The sequence below is a fragment of the Salvia hispanica genome, chromosome 4 (genome assembly GCF_029641045.1).
Source record: "Salvia hispanica isolate PSC_SH4W2 chromosome 4, Shi_PSC_v1, whole genome shotgun sequence".
NCBI classification, from domain to species: domain Eukaryota; kingdom Viridiplantae; phylum Streptophyta; class Magnoliopsida; order Lamiales; family Lamiaceae; genus Salvia; species Salvia hispanica.
In genome coordinates this window covers 42,363,319-42,385,544 of record NC_142695.1, presented here as the reverse complement: position 1 = coordinate 42,385,544, position 22,226 = coordinate 42,363,319, and the positions used below count along the sequence as shown (strand labels likewise).

Here is a 22,226-nt window from a genome sequence, read left to right as displayed (position 1 = left end):
TTCCTTTGGAAAAATTGATAAAATGAAAAACATTGTATATGTTGAGATATATTCAAGAACTCAGAAGCAAGAGGAGAGTTCTGAAAAATTTGAAGCCAAAATTGGCTGCTGTCATCTCTCTGCTTGAAAATCCTCATGAAGAACTATCCATGTGTGCTTCCCCTTCTCTGATTTACAGGTCCAAAACGAATGATAAAACATTTTTGGGACGTCAAATTTCATTCTAAGATGCTCTTATGTGGCAGCTCTTGATGAATCTATCAGAGAAGTTGAGGTACTTTGTCCAAAGAGGCCGCAGCTGTGGGAATGCTATGTCGAGCCAGGGCTTTGCCCGGCCATTGAAGTGGATGACTCCAGCTGCTTCAACATCACCAATGGTGGTGTTGTCTTGGTATCCTAATCCGAGCATGTGCCAAAACGGATTGATGGTGTGGACATGGCCGCGGAAAGCTATCAGCCCAGGAGGTAACGTCCCAAGCTGCCATAAACTTAGGTCTGATTTAAGATTCTGCAGAGAATTAATGTGTGTGTATGTGTGTTAGTTTCTCATATAAATTCTTGGATATTGAAGAAGAACCATGTTTTGGTTTTGGAATTTTACTTACCTCTTCAATCCAGTAGTAGTATGTTTGGCTGATGTTTGTATTCCTCCATTGCTCTAGATCAAAAATGTTCATACCATAAGCCCATGCACACTCATTAGGATCAAAGTTGCTTGCAATGAGAGGGTGAGAAAAGTTGAGATAGCTTTTAAATTTCTTTGACATCACATATATGTCCTCCCCTCTACATGTCTCCACCGCCCCATTCACCTTCCCGTTCATGTCGATATCCCACAGAGGTGCAAGGTCTGTCTGAATGACGATGTCATCGTCTAAGAACACCACTTTGTTTAAACTAGGAAACATCTGCAGATAAATAAAGCACATATTTGAGATTTCCATAGTGTACCAGTTCCACATCGACTTGGAAATGATCCTATACTTCAGTATATGAGTTTGAAATCGGACCTCTGGCAAATTTATACGAATGTGGTTCATGAGTGAGTTGTATTTGGGGCTGAGCGCCTGCAGTTTTGCAGCGATGACTTTAGGTTTCTCAGTGTTGTTAGCCACGATGGCCGATGACCCTCCCCTGAACTGTGCACGCACCTTCTGATCCTTCTCCATGGCTTCCAACACCGGGACCTTCCCCTTTGCAAACCAGTCGAATTGGTGGAGTGCCTTGACTTCAATGATGGCGGGCACCAGGGGGTGCAGCGAGAACCAAGCTTGCATTGGGGCGTAAGTCTTCCTGTCGGTTATGACATGCAGGACGACCTTCTCAGGTTGCATCGAGTTTTGTACTAGCGACAATGCAACCACAGAGGCAGCCAGGACATTGTCTGAGGCGAGGACGAAGTGGAAAAAGGAGTTGTCTACAAGTGCTGGGACAAGCTCTGCTGAGGGCAGCTGCAGCCTGGCGTTTGCGTTGGTCGAGTGCTCGTTGGCCAGCCGGAGAGTGAGGCAATGCAGCTGTTTCGGGATGCTACTAGAGGCCACATGACGGTAGAGGTACTCCTGTATCTTTGCAGTTCTAGTCCTTTCTTCAAGGAATGTTACCTTTAAGAGAGAGAGAGAGTGAGATCATTTGATTACTACAGCTAGGATTGTTTATAGTGAAATCATACATATAGAATTAGGGTGAGATGGAATATACCATGGTTTTGAGCTTGATGGCAAAAGTCTTGGCATCTGGAAGTTCACTCTTCATTTCTGCAACAAATTCTTGCAATGTTTGTGGCCCTATTTCTTCCTCATTTGGATTTGTGTCTTCTTCTAGCACTTGGTATATCACTTCAGGCACCTGCTCAAAAATCATCTCATGAATACATTTAATTGTGATGCCAGTTTAGGCCATTCAGTTTTCCTTTTTTTCAGATTAGAAATTTCCAACCATAATCCTAGAAAGTTGATGAAAAATGGTGAGAAATTACATTTGGTTGATATCTTCTTCCCAGAATTCTTGGTCCCAACCTTTTCCCTAAACAACCTGCATTTCATTGCAATCAGCACACATGAATTTGGACCTCAAATTTGAGCACACAAAACTCCAAATTCATTACATTACTACATGAACAAACCATGGGTGCATTGATGCAAAGAGAGTGTGTGTATATATATATATATATATACCTATGGAGGAGCATTTATTCTCTCCATCAATGGCATCAACAGCGGTGAGCACGAACACGAAACGAAGAAGAAAGGTGATGAACAAAAGGGAGTAGAAAACCATGCGATACGACAACCTTCTTGATCCGATCTTCACCTTGCACAACTCCCTAAAACCTTTCGCAGGCAGCACGGTGATGTGCCTCAAGCTCGGCGATATGTGCAGCTGCATGATCTCAGACCACAGAGTTAGATGAGAGGAAGATGCCACAGGCAAGAAAACCTTATGTGGTGAAAAGAAAAGAGAAAAAAGGAGATGAAAAAGGAAGGTTAGAGGGGTGTTTGGAGTAGCTATCAGCCACCTAAACTTGCTTAGGAAAGAGGTTATTGTTGAATGTGTGTGTATTTGTTGTGTACTCTACAAAAATGCAGGCTTGAGAGAGAAGGTGAAGAGAGGTTGTTTGGAGGAAAATGACTGCAGACTGAGAATTTGTAATGTAGTATTCAACAAGGGAGGGTTGGATTGGAAAAGAATGAGCTTTTTTTCTAAAAAAAAAAATTAATGTTAGATTGATGGAAAGGTATATTAAGGAAGATGAAGTTATGTTGTTTGGTGCAGCTCACTTTGCCACCACATCAAGTATATTTCAGAAATTACTATTGTTTGTGGGCTGTGATATAACATAGTTTCCGAAATGGAAAAAGACGTCTTCATAGCTTCGTTTATTTTATCTTAATATTTCTTTCTTTCCATTTTTAAGTATTTAGGATGATTGGTATTGTTGATTCAATTGTATAGTCATATAGTAATGACCATGTATAATATGTATTCGATCTAATGCAAGTACTAGCTCAATTTAGTACTAGTGGGTTGCGTTAGTGTGCTAACTAATTTACAGTAATAACTAATAACTTTTAATATTGTGCATTAAAATTATCAACACAAAGACATAATTATATCAATGCAACATGTAAATTTAAAATGTCAACACAAAGATATAAGTTTATCAGCACAAGAAGATTGATAAATTTATGTCTTTGTGTTGATGTTTTTAACATACAAAATTGATATTAGTTATTAGTTATTACCATAACTTAGTTAGTATTTGATCACACACCTACTAGTAGTTATCATTAAAAAGTATAATACTACTATAGAGTAATAGTTAAATTCAAATTTATTTTGTTTCGTAAAAAAAAATCACGTTGGTAGGGGCTTCATTGAATCTATTTTTTTATGTTCGAAAAAAAATGTGCATATTAAAAAAATTAGTACCACATCTACAAAAAATCGTATACATAGTATTTGCTATATTTTAAACAATTTTAATTGTTCTATTTTTTAAATCTAGATATAATTAACCAACAGTATAAAATCTAATATTAATTTAATCTTAAATAAAATTCAACGAGCCAAACCATAAAATAAGATGCAACACTAATTAGTCATAAACAAATGTATCTTTAACTTATCTATACTATATTTTACAACTATTACTTTATTTAAGAAAGCGAACAAGGGAACACCACCTAATCTAAATTGAATGTTCATGTAAATATTACTTTTATTCCTTATTTTTACATTCTCTTCATCCTTTCATATCAATCCTTTGCAGCCATTTTTTTTCCCTTTATATCTCATTTCAGCCCCTCTTAATCTTCAGATGATTTGGTCTTCATTTCCATCAGCTTAGTAAGAGCTAAAGATAATTAAGACAATTTCAGTAAGATTAACGATAGCTTATACAGTTTATAATACTGTTTATGCATCTGCAATCCAATTTTTAGCTTTAATTTGGAATTTCCTGACAAAAACTAAGTAAATTAAATAATAAAACACGTTGAATTCGTTACGTTTGCTTTACCTCTTTTTTCCCCTTATTATACCTCCACCAACAAGAGCCCCCACCTTATTTATAATTTATAATGACGTATAATGTTGGCCTAACCTTCTTCAACATTCCTCAAAGTCGTGCCTTTAGAATCCATCTTAAGGCTTAATCTCACATTATCTTTCAATGTAACAAAGAATTATAAATAAAGGCACTTGGACTACAGTTGCATAAATGACTCATTACAAGTGCAAATTAGTATATGCCCAATTTGGAATCAATCACTAATCACAATATTCAACCAATACTTTTCTTGAATACCACATTACATGTAAAAGATTTCACTCATGATTAATGGCGTGTGTCGTTTTTATTGTATTATCTTTAATTATTATTGACACGCACATTTGATAGCAATGTACTATATCAAAACAAATTCGAAATGTGGAAGTATGACACCCCGTTGATTGCTATTGCTATTGAAAATAAAACATCGAATCATACTTTGTTTTTCAACCAAGAAAGACTCACAGTGGCCACCTACTTAATCAAGAGAGAAACATTTCAACCGAGAATGTGATATATTACAAACATTACCTTTTTTTTTACATTTCAATAAGCAAATAGTAGTAGTATTATATTTCTCTTCTTTGATAAAAAAAATATTTCCTCTATCGGGTCATGAAACACAACGGCAATACTATCATGATCCCATCTCCAATTCTTTTCATGTGGTGTAGAGAAAATGACAAACTCCCAATAAACAAGATCCACATCATATCCAACATTGGAAAAAAATCTAAAACAAAAACATGGTTATAAGGTTATCGTAAAAGTCACACCTTCCAACCACAAGAGACGTGAAAATGAATTAAATTCCTTAATATTTTCATATGAACGAAAATACGAAATAGAGAAGATAGCAATACATTGCAAACATGAAGTATACATGCATATTTTAGCAGGCGGCTATTATTGAGATTATGACCTGATAAATTTTCTTCACATCTGCTGTCACAGAATGTAAAATGACAAAAGGTGCACACTTCCACAATCAATTCAAAACATCTAGTGTTTGCTTCTCACTGTATATGTCTATTCCGCCCACAACCATTTTTTTGAGATAATAAAAGAATATCACCACACCTGAGGGACACAACAGTAAAGATTAATCAAGTCGAGCCTCATCTCCCCAACAATTCCCCGTTATTAATTCCAGCGTGAGATGGATCAACATGATGGGGCCGCAGAGAAATCAAATTTAAACACACAAGCACAAATCTTGATGACATACCTGATGCTGGGCAGGACTGGAGGAATTACCTCAGTAAAACCCGTCATCTTCTTCAAACTGGTTTTTCATGTTCAAGCCATCTATATTATTTACAGATCCAAGTTGGCTATCCCCCTCAGTGTTTGCTCTAGTATATACAGTCTCCTCTTGCTCGGTGTCAGTTGTTGGGGTATCATTGTTATTTACATGTCCCCTGCTAGATTCAATTAACATCTGGAGACCATCTTCACCGTTTGCTTCGAGACCATTGTCTGATTCATTCTCCCTTCCAGACCCACAGTTGGTAATAGAATCAAGAGAACCCAAAAGATGCCTGCCAGGAGTCGTCCCATACTCGAAGGAATTAGATGCCTGAGGCTGAAAGTGGCCATTAATGTCTAGACTACTCGTAGAAATCCTGAAACAGAAACAGAAAATTAAAACAAAAATACAGAAGCATATCAAGGCTATAATTCTGCCTCCCAGAAATGAGGTTCCACCAAGCAAAACCCAATTAAGGCCACATTAATTATATAGGCAAAACAATATACAGGACCAGATCTATCATTTAGGCACACAAATCTTTAGGTTTCAAACATACCTCCCCCCGCGTTGAACTTTGGAATTTTGAAGATAATCGTAAACTGGAACTAAGTCTTTTGACCTTGCTCCAAGCATACGAACAGGGAATCTTTCGATTTCAATTTCTCCACCATGATCACCTTCAGCTAGATCAACATTCTGCATCGACTGAAAATAAATCTGCTGCCGCGCATATGAAAGAAGATGATATTAGCACGACTAGCCTAATTTCTAACTTAAAACATCAGTAACTCAAATTCAAAATAACAAGGGCGTACCCCAGGTCTGGTCCACACCAGGTTCTGCTTTTGATGCATTTGAAGTTCCGCTTCAGATATATACATATGATGTTTTTCTTCAGAAATTATATTTTTATTTTTTGTTGAACAAGAAAATTTAGAAAATGCGCCATTTTCATGTTTCGTTATTTCCGGATATACTTTACTGCTATCTGAGTTCCCATTTTCACCATGCATGTCAATGTTATCTCCATGTTCCTTTCGGTTATGTTTTTGACAAATATTCCATTTCTGCATTGCCTCAACCATCACTCTTGCATCATTATCAATACCAGATTCAGAAGTGAGACTTGCTCCAGGCGAAGCCATCGCGCCATCCAGAGTAGGACAAAAGTGCAGAACATACTGTATCACACATCCAGATGGAGAGAAAACAAGCATGTAATAATTTTTCATCAGCAAACTCTGGTCTCCATAGATACCATCGTCCTTGCAGTTGTGGAAAACAGATGCGACTGCACCAGATAGTGAGCTAGACCGCCCAGTTGCAGCTGCAGCAGCACCGCTTACTGTATTTCTCCAACCATTACTTCCATTTCTTATTCGGCTGACAGCATTAAGGTTAACTGGGGGACCTGATGCACAGATGGTTTGTTGAGTCAGCACCTGCAATCCTGAATTTGGTGATCCATGAACTGCAGGCTTTGTCATCAAGCTAGATACCCTGTTTCTTGCACTAGAATAAGAATCAGTAGACCGCAAACTAACTAATCCCCCTGAGAGAGAGATAGCAAAAATATGACTTGTCCCTCTTAAGGAACTGATCACAATCCATTGGCTGTCACTACTAAAACTTATGTCCTGTATAACCTGAAAAGGCAATAACAATGTATTAGAATTTGTACTCTAAAGAAGTTTGCAACATTAAAGAAGGGCCCATCTTACAGCGTTGGTCAGACCACGTTGCAGCCTATAAAGATGGACATGAGAAGCAGCTCCAGATGAGCCAGGCATAATCCGAAAGACATTAATGTTGTGACCCTGAACTGAGGCAGTCACTAAGTGAAGACCACTTGGATCAAAGCACAACGACGAAATGGGGCTTTTATGTGCCTTGAACTGGGCTATTACATCTTTGTTGACAATATCTCTGACGACCACCTGTATATGAAAAAGCAAAAACTATAAAAAAAAAAGGTGCAAGCATTGCATATCACTGCAGAAAGATCCACCTAAACCAGTTCCCAAGAGACTTATTAGATATGAACTTAATACAGCATACCATCCCAACATTGTCATCATCAGGTGAATGTCCATCAGCAATGCCGTTGACCTTCAGACGACCACTCCCTGATTGAAAATTGTTGGTTTCAGGATACAGCTCAGAATAGTACCTTGATAGCTTCTTATACCCCATATCACCCAAAGTAACAATACCAGCAGCAAGCTGTTTGCTTGACTCTCGCGCAAGATGTCCAACAAGACTTCCACTTGAGGAGTGAGAAAGTAAACTTGGTGAAGGAGTTACATGTTGAGGACTCACACGGCGAGCACTGGAAATTGCAACTTGGCTCCCACTGTAAGCTATCCACCGGGGTCCCACAGCAAGTGGTCCAACACCTATATTTCCAGATACAGTTGGCACTGGATTTGTAAGAACTGTATATTCTCTCTCAAGTGAAGAAGCATTAAGACAATGTATCTGCAACAAAATCACATCACATTCAAAAGAAAGACCAAGGAGAATATGCTTGCAGCTTAACATACAAAATCAAGAAAGCTTTGGCTGAGTAGAAGTTGTGGAACACACCTGATTTGATTGTAAGACAGCAATAACACGAGAACTGCATCGCAGTAAATGGACGACAGACCGAAATCTTAAGAGATGTACATACGACCGAGATTTGAAGGAATAAAAGCAAACCACCGTTGGGATACAAGTACCATTAACTGAACCATTGCATTGTTGGCCCATCTCATTACTAGGAGCTGATCTGTCATGAACTTTAATATCTCCAGAGAAGGATCCATCAGTACAAATAACTAGCAATGGGCGACTGTCCGCAAATTTGTCCCCAGGTTGGTTTGACGCTAGAGGTTTTGGTAGCACTTGCATAAATGAAACAGGGCCATCATGCCTTGAAACTATATTATGCACATTATCACCATCTTCAACATCCCAGATCTGAAATCTATAACTGAAGCCCAGCAAGAGCACTCGGCGTGAATTATCTTTTTCGAGCTCTAGTTTGTCAAACCCGGCCCAGGAAACCTCGAATTCAGAATATGTAAAAGATAATTAAGTTACTTTTACCAGAAAACAATCTCCGCTAATATAAAACCCAAGACCACTGACTTTTAGAAAAAAGAGGATGAGATTGAGATCGATGTTAAGAGAAATTAAGAAATATTGGCATGGAAATCCTAGAGATGGCATCCTATGTAATCATGGTGACAACTTAAAAAAAAGAGTAGGTCATTCCAGAACAAATTGTGTTAGGATTAACAGATTTGACATTGACTTTCAAATTGGAGCCTCACAACTTATTCCTAAAGTAACTCAAAACTATTCATTAACAAATGATCAAGTCCCATATTCTATAATATAGTAGATATAAAACATCTAAACAAACAAGACAAGAGCAGTCTGGCTGGTTCTTTGCACCCAGTGTTGGTGTAGCAGCTATATTTTGATTCTTGAAAATCAAGAATTTCACAATCGGACACTCGAATCAAGAGATAAAGAAACAAACAGAAACAGCTTCGAAACAAAGACGACTAAACAGGACCAAGAGGGATCCACTGAAGCTTATTTTCATATTTTTCATTCCGTATCTTAATTTTGGATCTACTTCTGGCTAGAAAATAAATTTCTTGAATTTTTTTTATCTCGGATAATACTGAATAAAAATAAGCCTGCATAATTGGAAAATCTGAACAATCATAACTTTTTCTAATAGCTACATGAGAACAGCAAGTTACCATAGAATTTTAATTAAAGTAATTATAACAATCAGTATCAGATCAAGAGATTTAACCTAATTCTAATAAAATTAGATTTACTATTAAATACGATCCGACAAAGCCCGGGATTATTATTATACCCTTAAATAAGCACTAGTGTCGCAACAATTTTGGAAATCTAGTTAACGACAAAAATTATATAACGGTCGACAAATGCTTTATGAATAATTCAGATGACAACAGAAGTTCCACCTGCCCAACCAGCCGCAAAAACAAGAAAAAGCATGAATTTCCAAACTACTCAGAGAAAAACAGCAGGTTTGGACAAGTCAAATCATACAAATGGAATTACTTTAGCCACTCGTAGACTGCAAAACACTACAACCGCAAAACTGAACAAAAAGGTAAGTTTATCATATCTACAGCTTACCGTTCCTCTCGGCCCAATTGAAAAAAAAAACAAATTGACCCACAGCATTGCGGATGACGATGGCAAAAAATTTTGCAGTAAAGAATAAACCTTAAGGTACATACATAAACGACAGCATAACAGAAAATCGAGTAAGATTGCTGCAAATGGAACCTATGGAGGCCAAAATAGTTTTTTGGGCATTTTTCTTTTTCCTTTTCAATTTCTTCTTTTTCTTTGGTGGGTAATTTAAATAGCATAAAAATTAACATCAGTATTCATATCTTCCAAGAGATCATTTCTTCAACGGTATGTTCATGTACTTGTAGAGAATGATATTCAACACAGAAATAAACATGTTCAAAAATTGGAAAACACCCATGCATGCCCAAATCAATTCTCAGGACATGGCGGTAGCATCTATATACAACACACGGAAATGAAACTGCTTTGAATGCATGTATGCATGCTTCAACAAAATTACAAAACCACTAGATGCTGCTTCATTCTTGTCTCTTGATCCTAAAAACTAACAGTTACACAAAGGAAGCAGACTGCAACCTGCCAAAGTTACAGCTTGGCTATGTATCTGATAATTAATCGTTTGCATTCAACTACGTCTACAATTATTAATAATTTTTCCAACATGTAAAGCTTTTGACCACACCAAAACTACAGAAAAACAAAATGTAAACATTAAAAAAAAATCTATAAAAGCCTCACCTGATCATGGTTGGTGTCACCATCCCTCTCCCTCTCCCTCTCCACAATGGCTGAAGCTGCAGATGCAGCAGACCTCACAGTGGAAGCAACGGTAGAGGCACCAGAAGAAACAATCTTAAGGTAGCTCGAAAAGGTCCTAAAATTGGGAAGTATCCCGTTATTAACTCTACCCCGCGGCACCACTGATCCACCATCACCACTTTTCTGGCTATCATTCCTCATCCCCAAATGAAAGAAAGCCAATCCCCACAACAAAAAAACCGCGCATAGATGCTCAACCACTCTAATGATCACAACCTCCAGCAATGAAAATTAAAACTCACAGTGATGATCAAAGCCCTCGACTTACAGGTGTCTGCTTCAACGGTTTACACCTCAAAATCCATCCAATAATCATGCAAATCGAAACAAAAAAAATTAAAGATGGTTCGACTGCACTTGTTATTTCGCTTCTTCACATTTATCACAACCACTAGTCACTACTTGCCGAAATAATTCAAAAGCGGCGGTATGCATACAGGTTCAACTACATCACACAACAAAATCCCTCAAAAAACTCCTTTGTTGCGTGTGTTCTCTTTTTTTTCTTTTTTCTCTACAGTTGTTTCTACCTATATCTATGACCAACAAAATTATAGGAAAAAAATCAAAGAATTTCTATTGACAATTTATAATACAAAGAATACGAGGTTGATATATACAAATTTGAATCAAGAATTTTGAAAAGTTTTTTATACAAATTAAATTCTCAAGGGTTTCGATGATATTCAGAGATTGAGGTGAGAGAGAAAAAAGATTTGTGTATCGCGAGAATCTCGTAACTCTAGAGAGAGAAATTTGCCGCATGACTCTGTATCTAAATTCTCGATTTTCATTTTATTTTATTTTTTTGAAAATTTTATGAATTTAGAAACGACAGTGTTCTCCACCACGGTAAAAACTTTTTCACTGCTGGTAAAATAGATATTCTGATTTTGAATTAAATCACTCTTCTATTAATTAACACTTTTGATCCTTAAAATGGAGAAACTAGTCCAATTTTTGTCAAAATATTTGTTTTGTCTGCAATTGAGTCCTAAACATTATGAATTACTTTTTTTTTGGCCAAAAATTGATGGATTTGTTAAATTTTAGGGGTATCGGAGTTTCATCACAGTATGAGCTTTTTACAATTTCGGTGTAAAATATTTTAAATCGTTGTAGTGTTCGGCCATCAAGTCGTAGGTTGGCATCGCAATTTGGAGGCAGAGCTACAGCATGTGATGTCGTTTTTCCTCAAAATTTACAATATTAGTAATAAATAGTTAAACACTATAAACTATATTAAAAAAAATTACAAAAAATATTGAGGTAATTTTGAAATTTAAAATTTGGATGATTAACTTTAAAATTCTTAGTATTCACATTTTTTCATTTCTTTTACTTTACATTTATGGGTCTCATCATTCACTACATAATTTCTAACTATTTTTTCTACTTATCTTCTAATTTATCAATTATTTTAAAATTTATACCAACTTCAAATTGCTATTTTTATGGGACATGGAGTATTTTATTGCCCTTAAACCAACTCTAATCATACACCAAAATCCATTTTTGGCGTAAAAATCATCTTCAACCATACACCAAACTCAAACTCATTTTTGGTATTTTCTACGAATTTACACCAAATATGGCACTTCTGCAAAAACTTATGAGATATTGCAAATCGATCCATTATTATTTAATTATGTGATTAAAACATGAAAAAAATTACAATAACAAATGAAGATGTCCAGTTTCAAAAGTATTTGACTTGATATGACGCAAAAAGAAATAAAATGTTCATCTGGACTTGCACTGGTTGATCAGTTGTGGGAACAAACACAAATTTCGAGTCTTTAATTTTTTTAATTTTATATCCATATTTTGGTATGTTTTTTTAATTGTATATTTTTAAATATGTTTTCATTTATGTTTTAATATTACCATAGTATGTGAAGTTTATATTAATTTAATTTTCAAGTTAGTGTATTTTTTAATATAAAGCATATTTAATTTATAATAAGAAAATTATTTTATTATTTAATTTAATTTAAAATTTTAATATAAGGTTATGGGATTAATGTGTAATTTAAATGAATATGTAGGTGTTATTGAAAAGTATCTAAAGTAAATGGATATGGTATTTTATTTTGAGTTTGAATTTGATTTAAATGGTTGGAGATGGCCTAAAATATTGACATGCGCCAAAATTTATGTTGGTACATTTGTAAAAAAAAAAGACCTTCCTCAATCCCACTTTTGCATTCCTAATTTATCATTTTTAAATGCTTCACTTTAGAAGTTAAAGTTTTGGTTGGAATATTTATAAATATTATAAGTTATTTTTTCACCTATTTTTTATTATATTAAAGTAAGACTTATATTTTATTATTTCTTTTACTAATTTTTTTTTACTTTAAAGAGAACTGTGCTGAACTCAACTAAAAGTAGTGGTAAATGAAAACTTAAAAAATAATAGCTCAATGAAATATAGGAAAATGCAACTAAGTTAGAGTATTAAAGTTCATTTTTCTGTCAAAAATTTAAATTGGTTAAAAAATTGGATCTGGTCAATCATCCGTGTTCATTTTACGAAGTCATGATTTTTAAATATCTGAAAATTATAATGACAATTATCTAAAGATTAAAGGCCAAAATTGGTTCTAAACATATAACCATTTTACGTTTTTGGTCCTAAACATTATATTTTGGATTTTGTGGTCCCGAACATATGAAAATTTGATCATTTTAGTCCTCCGTCAACATTTCAGTTAAAAACTAACGATCAACGGGTTTAATCGCGATTTTGACCAAATTAAACTTTTAAAATTTGATCATTTTAGTCCTCCGTCAACATTTCAGTTAAAAACTAATGGTCAACGGGTTTAATCGCGATTTTGACCAAATTAAACTTTTAATTCTGATTTTTTACTCCTAATTAATTCCCTAATTATTTTTACACTTCAGTTTCATCTTCTTCCTTCCTCTTCCTCTCAAACCCTAGGTATGGAGGGTTCAACTTTCAGCAAACCGTCCTCCCCGACTATCTTCTCCCCTTGACCGGAAACCGCACTGCTCCGGCGACGAATCGTCTCCTCCGCCGCCGCGGCTCTCCGATCCCCCTCCGCTGTCGTTCCTCTACCGGCAGTACCTCGTGACGAGAGTGTAGTAGCTGACGAGGAGGAAGGCGCTGGCCGGCATGCCGATGATGGCGATTATGAGAGGGGAGAAGGGGCCGCCGGAATCGTCGTCGGACGGCGGCGGAGGAGGGAAGATCAAGTAGCAGAATTGAGGGCAGTAGATTCTGCAAATCCCTTGTGAGCAATCTCTGTAGTTCTCGTAATGAGCCCATGGATTTGGATTTAAACTACAACTGAGAAGATAAGTGGGGGAGGGCGGTTTGCAAAGTAAAATTAAAGTGTAAAAATAATTAGGAAATTAATTAAGGATTAAATCCGTTAATCATTAGTTTTTAATTGAAATATTGAAGGAGGACCAAAATAATCAAATTTTTATAATGTTCATAACCATAAAATTTAAAAAATAATAATTAAAAAAAAACGTTCAAATTTTAAAAAATAATAATTAAAAAAAAAACGTTCAAATAACCATATGTTGAGCATCAATTTTGGCTTTTTACTCTTATCTAAATAATTAAGAAATGATGATTTCTACCCATACACTAACACAACCATTACAGGCTACACCCAACACCCACGCCGCCGCCCTGCCCGTGTCGTCGCTTCTCAGCCGCGCAACGCCGCCGGTACAGGCCACCGTCCCCTCTTCGTCATCCAATCTTCTTCACTCCTGCCCGTACACACATTAAAAAATTACACACACACCGTTGAAACCTAGAAATTTCCGGCATCCTCTGCTTCGGCCACCCGATTTTCGATCGGCGCCGTAGTTTATCTGTTTCCGACTCCGTTCAGTCGCCAACTTCCGTGCCTTCTTTCTCTGTCAGCCGCACTATCTCCACTGCAGACCGTCGCACACACTGCACATATATAGGTAAAAATCCCGCCCTTTTCCTTAAATTTCCTTTTATACATGATTTCTAATAGATTTAAGCTTGAATGATGAAGAAATGTTGGATCGGCCGAGAATTTGGGAGTTCCTTGTTCATATACTAGAGTCTGCCTATATTAGATTTGAGATTTGTTAAAAGAAATTAATCTTTATGTTGGACACATGAGAACCAAAAGCTTTTGGATTGGTTCTGGAACTGTTATAGCTCACTGTAATTAAGTTAGTACGTTGCGTGAAGTTAGTGAGAACTATTGAGCTGGAATTCAGTGAAAAAAGAGGGGAGGTGCTGACCGAAGTTTAATTACCTTGAAATCCCTAAGTTATAGCTAAGTACTTATCATATGTAGTGTTCGATTTGTAACTCAAGAACCGTTTAAATATGATAGAGATTGAAGTTAATGCAACATAATAAAAAAATGAATTGAGTATGGTTGAAGATTAAGGAAAAGTGGGCTACAGATTCATCTTTTGCAAGCTTTAGGGTTCCGTTTTATTTCTTCAAACTAGCTAGCTATTGGATCGTTGTTCCAAGTATAAAATAAACCTATATTGTGAGATAAAGAAATAGTGAAAGAAATCAAATCCCACCATAATTTTTCAAAGTTACTGAAAGTCAAGTGCTTTGGATTTTTTGCTTACTTGTATGACGTGATTCGAATTAAAATTGTATAAATATAAGGTGTTACAATAGGATTCTGACAGAGAATGGTAAGGAAAAATAGACCTTGTTCTAACCTTAATAAGGACTGAAAATTATGCTTTTAAATGCATGTAATTTAGTTAATATATAACTTATGTATTGGTTGAATTACAGTCCAGAGGATATTTAAACATATTATAGGCTGGGAGTTTAAACTAGGGTGTGATGTAGGGTAAAGTAAAGACGAGGATAGAAAGTTAGACCCTGATTTCTTGATCTTTGGATGTTTAATGCTTAGGTATTGGTTTAGGGGATAGATGTTTATGAACTAGTCTGGAAATAAAGCAGTTTATTATACATTAACACTATCACAGCCACTTGTTTTAAGTTCTCTAGCTTATTTATTGGGTAAGCTTTTGGGAATAAGCTGTAGCATGTAGGAACTTGTAGTGTGTACTTTTGAGTATTTTTAGTACCACTCAAATTTTTGTATAAATAAATTTAGACCATTTCTGCGATGGTCTATGCATTATAAGTATTTTGGAATTCAATGAGATATTCTTTTAATTTATAAACTTAAGAGCGTCACCTTTTAATCAAATACGATTTTCGAAACACAAATTAAAATCTTTGTTGTGTGCTAGTAAGTTGGAAACGGGAGGATATTAGAAAAAGAAACAAAATTAATCTCAAAAGTCACATCAATAAAAAAAATGTAAAAACATTTTTTTTTTGTGACATCACTTATTCGATTCTTCGGTAATAAAGTAAAGGGTCTTACAATTTAGCTGATACTGAACCGAGTAGAAAAGCCGAGCTGAGCTCGAGCATACACAGATGTTGACTCTGTTTGTTTACACTCCTAACCTAAACCCTTCTAGTTTGTGCATGGACTTATAAACTGTATGATTGTGCCTCCATATCATCTCCATGCATCAGCATTGCATTTTAAGATGCAAATTTTACTTTGGTTGAGATAGTACTCTATCAGAACATTGTGTTGTTATTCTGGAATTTTTCCAGATGAAAACTCTTTACCAATAAGTGGGGTCATATTCATAAAGTCAAAGAATTATAATTATAGTTTGGACAACTTAACGAGCAGCAGTTGGTGGCATGGAATTTGGATTAACAAATATGTAGGGTTAGTTAGGATATAGAGGAAGTGCGTGACTGATAAGTGATAACTGCTCATAATATGAATATATGATACAGATACATTGATTATTTAGGTAACCCTCTACTGTTATAGAGCTTTTTCTGTTGGTTAATTAAATTTCTCTGTGTCAGATAAGTATGGGATTCTTCGACCGAGGAGTAATTACTGATAAGTGGTCCTCTAGGATCCTTTGGCTCACAGCATTCGGAAGTGCAGCAGGTATGCAGCTCATTATGTATAGTTTATGATTTTTATTGTTAATAGTAATGTACTAATGTGCTGCTATGATTCTTAGTTTAGTTGAATCTTGAAAGGTGTCTCGGTTTTTGTGCTTGTAACTTAAAACTTGTTATTTGCCAGAGGTCTTATCTTTCTTATATGGTACCTCATGTTTAATTTTATCTTTCTGAAATTGCAAGATATTTCATTAAAGGCGGTTTTCTAAAACCAAGATTCATATTCAGATAAATGTACCTTGTGTGTGGACTGTGGATGCATTTTATACTCTCATTAGATTTGGTTGTGGTTGCCAAAAAAAAGATTTCAAATTTCAAAAGAACATGGTAATAAAAATGAGAAAATCCCTGATTAGTTGAGATTTGTTGCCTTCAATGGCGACTGGCAGAAGCAGACAAGGAGTTTCTGTCCGCCATGATTCTGGGGTGAATCTTGGCAGCATGGCATCTTAACTGAGCTGAACCGAACGAGTCGAAATGCCTAAATTTCTCCCACTGAACATAACTAAATTATACTTGTGGAAGATCCTCCACGTGGCAATAGACAGATCTTGGGAGTGGAGGCAATAGGGGTGTTATGTTGTTGCTAGATAGATACCTAACCTGACTAGGAAAACAATGATGATGATATTGCATGGAGAATGGATGTTGGCAGTGCTGCGATGGAACTAAAAAGACAAGTGATCTGACTTTTGGCCAAAACAAGAGCTGGCAAAAAGTTAAAAGTTTGTAAGGTTGTTGGCTGATTGGGTTACTTGGTTTGCATAAGCTGTGTACCATTGGGAAACTTGGTTGGTCTGTCCCTGAATCTTTTCATGAGAATCAAAACATATACAGTAATTTTTTTTTCCAAGCTGGTGCAGTTTCTCAGTTCCTATGTGGTTTTGCCTCAAAATAACAGTTTTCAGAACATGATGGTAATTCCACTCAATTCTCAACATGGAGTAAGATGGAGTTTCAAGATAAAATACCTACTAAGATGTTGCTTGTTCTATGAATTTGAAGATTCTCCAGACTTGCTTCCTTTTGTTGTATATCTTTCGTCTTTTCTAGTGTTGGGGTTTGGGGTGCTCTGCATTCCTTTCCCTCTTTATTACATTATCTTCTTGTTCAGGCCTTTACATGGTGATGGTTGAAAGACAGCTGCAAAATAAAGAACGACAGATGGCGGAAGCGCTGAGGGCTGCTGAATCTGGTACACAGGATGGGAACAAAATCTGAACCTTAACTAGTTTTGGAGTAGGAATCTGTATGTTCAACTCATTTTTTTGCATTCCATGCTTTCAAAATTCTGGATGTTGTCGTAATACTGCATCATTCATGCTAATAATAAGAATCTTGCCATTATTTGGCCTTGAGATGTAAGGTTTACTATGACCAAATTCTTGATCTTGAATGCTGCTGCTGGGGTCTCCATGAGATGTTATCTTTGAATTCATATCAAATGTCTTCTTTTCTTTTCCAATAAATAGATCTCACGTTATCAAATTAAAGATTAGAGGTCTACAATTTTATCTCTCATAAGAGATGATGTTAGAACAGGAAGCCACGAGTTCATCAAATATTAGTACTCCATATTTTTGCCGCATTTCATTCTATACATTAGTTTTGGTATGAACTCGTTCCACATTTGGATATAAGGTTACATTTTAACAGTATACTTAGTTGCAATTATAAATATGCTATTACCAGGGGATTTATAAAATATTTAATGTAATTTCTTTGTATTTGGTACATATACAAAAAATAAAGGTAGAGGTGAGATATCAATGAGTGCATAGGAGCAAAGTATTCATCATTAGTGGACTGATTATAATAATAACAGTGGATTCCTTTCGAAATAAAATAATGGATGATGTGGGTCTATCATTGCACTTTGATTATCTGTATTTGAATAATTGAATTAAAGAATTAGAAAAGAATGTCTGTGTATAACGTATTACTATACCGATACCAAACTTAGTTAAGTGTACGTATCTTTTCTTGATGTTACAATGATTAACTGACCCAGATAATGTTTTTTCATTTACGCCTTAATTTATGAAATAATTTTACGTCTTAATCAATAAAATAATCTAAATTATCAAATGCATAATTTTTATCTTGTTTTTTAATCACTCACACAATAACACTAATATTACCCCATATATATAGTGAAGACCAAAATTGGTCCTGAAAATATTGACCATTTTATTATTTTGGTCATAAACTTTATCTTTTGGATTTTTTGCTCTTGCACATTTCAAATCGGATCACAATTGGTCCTCCATCAATAGTTCCGTTAATTTTATAACAGTCAACGGCTTTAACCCAATTTTGACCGAATTAGACTTTTAATTCTGATTTTAACACACTAATTAATTCCCTAATTTTGATTCCTCGTCGCCCTCTCCTTCTCCTTCACAAATCAGCGAACCACTCCAATTCGCCGCCCTCTCCTTCACTCTCGGCGACGAATTCGCCGCCGACTACAGATACTCCAACAGCATCGTCGCCATTGGCCTTCCTGGTCAGACAACCCCTTACCCAACTTTTTCTCGGCGATTTGGTCGCCATCGCTCCAGCACCCGTCGGCTCGAAATCGGGTTGTTGTTCGGTGCCTCGCGATTCGCTGCTGCTGGTGCATCGAGATCAGCCCCAGTCCCGAGTGAAAGCAGAGAGTTCTGTGAGTCGAAAATCAGCAATGGGGATTCTCAATTCCATCTCGATTTCAAACCAAGTTGATGCGGGGCTGGACGACGACGACTCCTACTCCGATCAGCAGCCTCGCAGCAGCGGGCTGGTGAAACTCAAAGAGTGCAGTGGCGGCGATGCTTGCAGTGGCGACGATATGTCGGCAACAGCAGCGAGAGCGAGTGACGGAGGTGTGACAGAGAAGGGGAGAATCGGAGGGGGAAGAGTGAAAGATGGGCTGACGGTGGCTGACCGTAGCTGCTCTAACTGGACTCGCGGCGACAAAGAAGCAGCGGCGGCGGCAATTGCAGACGGTGGCGGTGAACATGATGTGAGAGAGAAGAGAGGGAGAAGATGAAATTAGGGAGTAATTAATCATATTTAATAATTTAATTTGGTCAAAATCGGATTTAATACCGTTGACTGTTAAATATTAACGGAATTGTTATCGGAAGACCAATTGTGATCCGATTTGAAATGTGCAGGACCAAAAAATCCAAAAGATAAAGTTTAGGACCAAAATCATAAAATAACCATATGTTCAGGACAAGTTTTGGCCTTTACTCATATATACATATATATATATATATATATGGATGTATTCAAATCCTTTTCATATCTTTTGTCCTTTTTCCTTCTTAATCCTAGTCCCACGATTTTGTCATCTGACGGTTAGATTAATGCCACGTGTCATTTAATAATGCACATTTTCATTCTAATAATGCACAGCGGCTAATAATGCAACATTATAGACTAATAATGCACATTTTCATTCTAATAATGCACAACGGCTAATAATGCAACATTATAGACTAATAATGCATTGATCACAACCATCCAATTCAAGGATCCAAGGGCTGAGATTAAGAAGGAAATAGGACACTTAGGGTGCAAAGGAGCCTAACGCACCCCTATATATATATATAGAGTTTTGATCTATGTAAAACCCATTCTTAATACAAAAATACAGAAGCGAGCATACAGAGGTCATTTTTAGGTCATCGTAAGCTTATTTTTATGTCATTATAATAAGCATGACATAAAATGATCTTAACATGACCGCAAACCCAAATTTTATAATATGACCTAAAACTTCTTTATAATGACCCACCGTGTTTTTTTTAATTATTGACCATTAGATTGAAAAATCTCTTGGTCAGGATTTGGTCTGGATTTTGTATTGAGATGCATTTTTGTATTGATCATTTTCATATATATATATATATATATATGGATGTGTTAAGATGACAACACTCTTTATTGTAACACCATACCACCATTTTAGGCCATTGGATCTGAAAATCGTGTGCTTGTCATGCTGCCACGTGTAAAAACACGGAGGGGTAAAATAGGAAATTTCTAATTTTACGTTACCAGATTGCAGTGCTGTTCATTGAATATTGCAGTCTTACCACAACAATATTGCAGTTTACCACGACTGCAATATCTAATACAGTAGACTGCAATATCTAATATAGTAGACTGCAAACCCGTGTTTTTTCACGAAACTTAATCCTAGGCGTCCATAAACGAGATCTAACGGACTATATTGGTGGTATGGTGTTATCCTATCTATGGTGGCACCCTAGTGCACCCCTATATATATATATATATATATAGGGAGATGATCAAAATAAGAATGCATTTAAACCCAGAAATGCAGCCCAAATCTTGGCCCTAAGATTAGATGATCTAATGGTCAATAATTAACCAAAAATCCGAAAGGTCATAATTAAGTAGTTTTAGGTCATATTATAAGATTTGAGTTTATGTCATGTTAAGATCATTTTAGGTCATGCTTTGTTAGCATGACCTAAAAATAAACTAACTATGACCTAAAAATGCCCTACGTATGACTTTGTTCTGCGTTTCTGTGTTTAAATCTGGTCTTCATAGATCAAAACCCATATATATCTATATGGATGTATTAAGATGACAACCCTCTTTATTGTAACACCATACCACCATTTTAGGCCATTGGATCTGAAAATCGTGTGCTTGTCATGCTGCCATGTGTAAAAACATAGAGGGGTAAAATAGGAAATTTCTAATTTTACGTTACCAGATTGCAGTCTTACCACAATAATATTGCAGTTTACCACGACTGCAATATCTAATACAGTAGACTGCAATATCTAATACTGTACACTGCAAACCCGTGTTTTTTCACGAAACTTATGCTGGGGTTTGGTGCCCCTTGCACAGCGGAAGACTTGTACAAAACAAATAAATCAGATACGAATCTATTTGACCGATTATGGGATTAATCAATTCACATGTTAAACAGATAATTGCATGCTAGAACGCAAATAATTCATGCTCATAGAAAGTAAATCCTAAAACATGAATTCTACGGTTTAGGGTTACCGATATTGATTCTCCAAAGAATCGTCGATTGCTCGCGCCTTCTCCACGTGATGATCTTCAATACTAGACCACGGATCTTCTGACCGGTTCCCGAACTGTATCTCGATATTAGGGTGGGCTGATCTTATCAAAATACTAGGACTCGAATAAAGAAGACAGAAGAAATCCTTTTGGGAATAGGAGAAGAATTCGAAATTCTCCACAGCTGGAGATTTTCGAAAATTTCGAAAATTACAAGAAGTAAAATTGTGATCATTCTGTCTCCTTTATTCTCCTATTTATATTAAGTTCATTTTGGGTCCAGACAGGGATCTATGGAAGGTTTTGGATATGGGCTCTCCCAATTAGCTTTTTACTAATTAAATGGGATCTATGGAAGGTTTTGGATATGGGCTCTCCCAATTAGCTTTTTACTAATTAAATTGAACCCACAATTTAATATAAGCTTATATTGGAATATTACGAGCAGCCACTACAGAAGTAATATTGCACTCCCCATCCAAATCCGAAATTACAAGTAATCCGGGTTTCCATTATTTATATTATTTATTTCCCGCGCTTAAGATATAAATGTCCATTATTAATTCTAAGAGTGGACTTAGCAAGAAACACTTATTTATTATTCATAGAGTAATAAAACTCCAACTGGCCAGTTTTCCGAATAATAAAACCTTGTTCGAGCTCCTCTTGAGGACATTATCAAACGAGACTCACCTCGCGCACGTTTCAACATAATAGCAATCCTAGCACCGCTAGATATTAATCACCACTACGCAATATATCAGGATTATTGGGTTGCGAAAAACCCGCACCATTTGATAAGTCAAAGTAGTGCATAACCAATACCGTATGCTCAATGCTAACATATGTAGATTAAGAAATAGTATTTTATCAAGACCTAGTCTTTCAGTAGATAGCAT

General features: G+C 36.1%; 3 protein-coding genes across 6 annotated transcripts; 1 reads left to right on the top strand and 2 right to left on the bottom strand.

Annotated features, from left to right (window-relative positions):
- Positions 1-18: 18 nt before the first annotated feature.
- GAUT12 (galacturonosyltransferase 12) lies at positions 19-2,735 on the bottom strand. Of its 2 annotated transcripts, XM_048089318.2 has the most exons (6): positions 2,175-2,719; positions 1,976-2,031; positions 1,699-1,845; positions 1,011-1,601; positions 606-908; positions 19-508 (listed from the first exon to the last, which is right to left on the bottom strand). In XM_048089318.2, exons 1-6 carry the CDS (start codon positions 2,383-2,385, stop codon positions 224-226), a joined length of 1,593 nt encoding a protein of 530 aa, XP_047945275.1. In that variant the 5' UTR covers positions 2,386-2,719; the 3' UTR covers positions 19-223. The 2 variants fall into 2 exon arrangements, with proteins under 2 accessions (XP_047945275.1, XP_088913765.1); XM_089057639.1 differs by having other exon boundaries at positions 606-1,601; positions 2,175-2,735.
- A 2,117-nt stretch (positions 2,736-4,852) lies between these two features.
- On the bottom strand, positions 4,853-11,024 carry LOC125194328 (autophagy-related protein 18f-like). Of its 3 annotated transcripts, XM_048092494.2 has the most exons (9): positions 10,176-11,024; positions 7,890-8,351; positions 7,517-7,781; positions 7,362-7,429; positions 7,025-7,240; positions 6,119-6,949; positions 5,860-6,023; positions 5,280-5,676; positions 4,853-5,131 (listed from the first exon to the last, which is right to left on the bottom strand). In XM_048092494.2, the coding sequence occupies exons 1-8, from the start codon at positions 10,395-10,397 to the stop codon at positions 5,310-5,312; spliced, it is 2,595 nt and encodes an 864-aa protein (XP_047948451.1). In that variant the 5' UTR covers positions 10,398-11,024; the 3' UTR covers positions 4,853-5,131; positions 5,280-5,309. The 3 variants fall into 3 exon arrangements, with proteins under 3 accessions (XP_047948451.1, XP_047948449.1, XP_047948450.1); XM_048092492.2 differs by having other exon boundaries at positions 7,362-7,781; XM_048092493.2 differs by having other exon boundaries at positions 5,860-6,020; positions 7,362-7,781.
- A 2,839-nt stretch (positions 11,025-13,863) lies between these two features.
- On the top strand, positions 13,864-17,624 carry LOC125192265 (HrpN-interacting protein from malus protein). The gene is made up of 3 exons (XM_048089790.2): positions 13,864-14,213; positions 16,162-16,249; positions 17,381-17,624. Exons 2-3 carry the CDS (start codon positions 16,168-16,170, stop codon positions 17,485-17,487), a joined length of 189 nt encoding a protein of 62 aa, XP_047945747.1. The 5' UTR covers positions 13,864-14,213; positions 16,162-16,167; the 3' UTR covers positions 17,488-17,624.
- Positions 17,625-22,226: the final 4,602 nt, after the last annotated feature.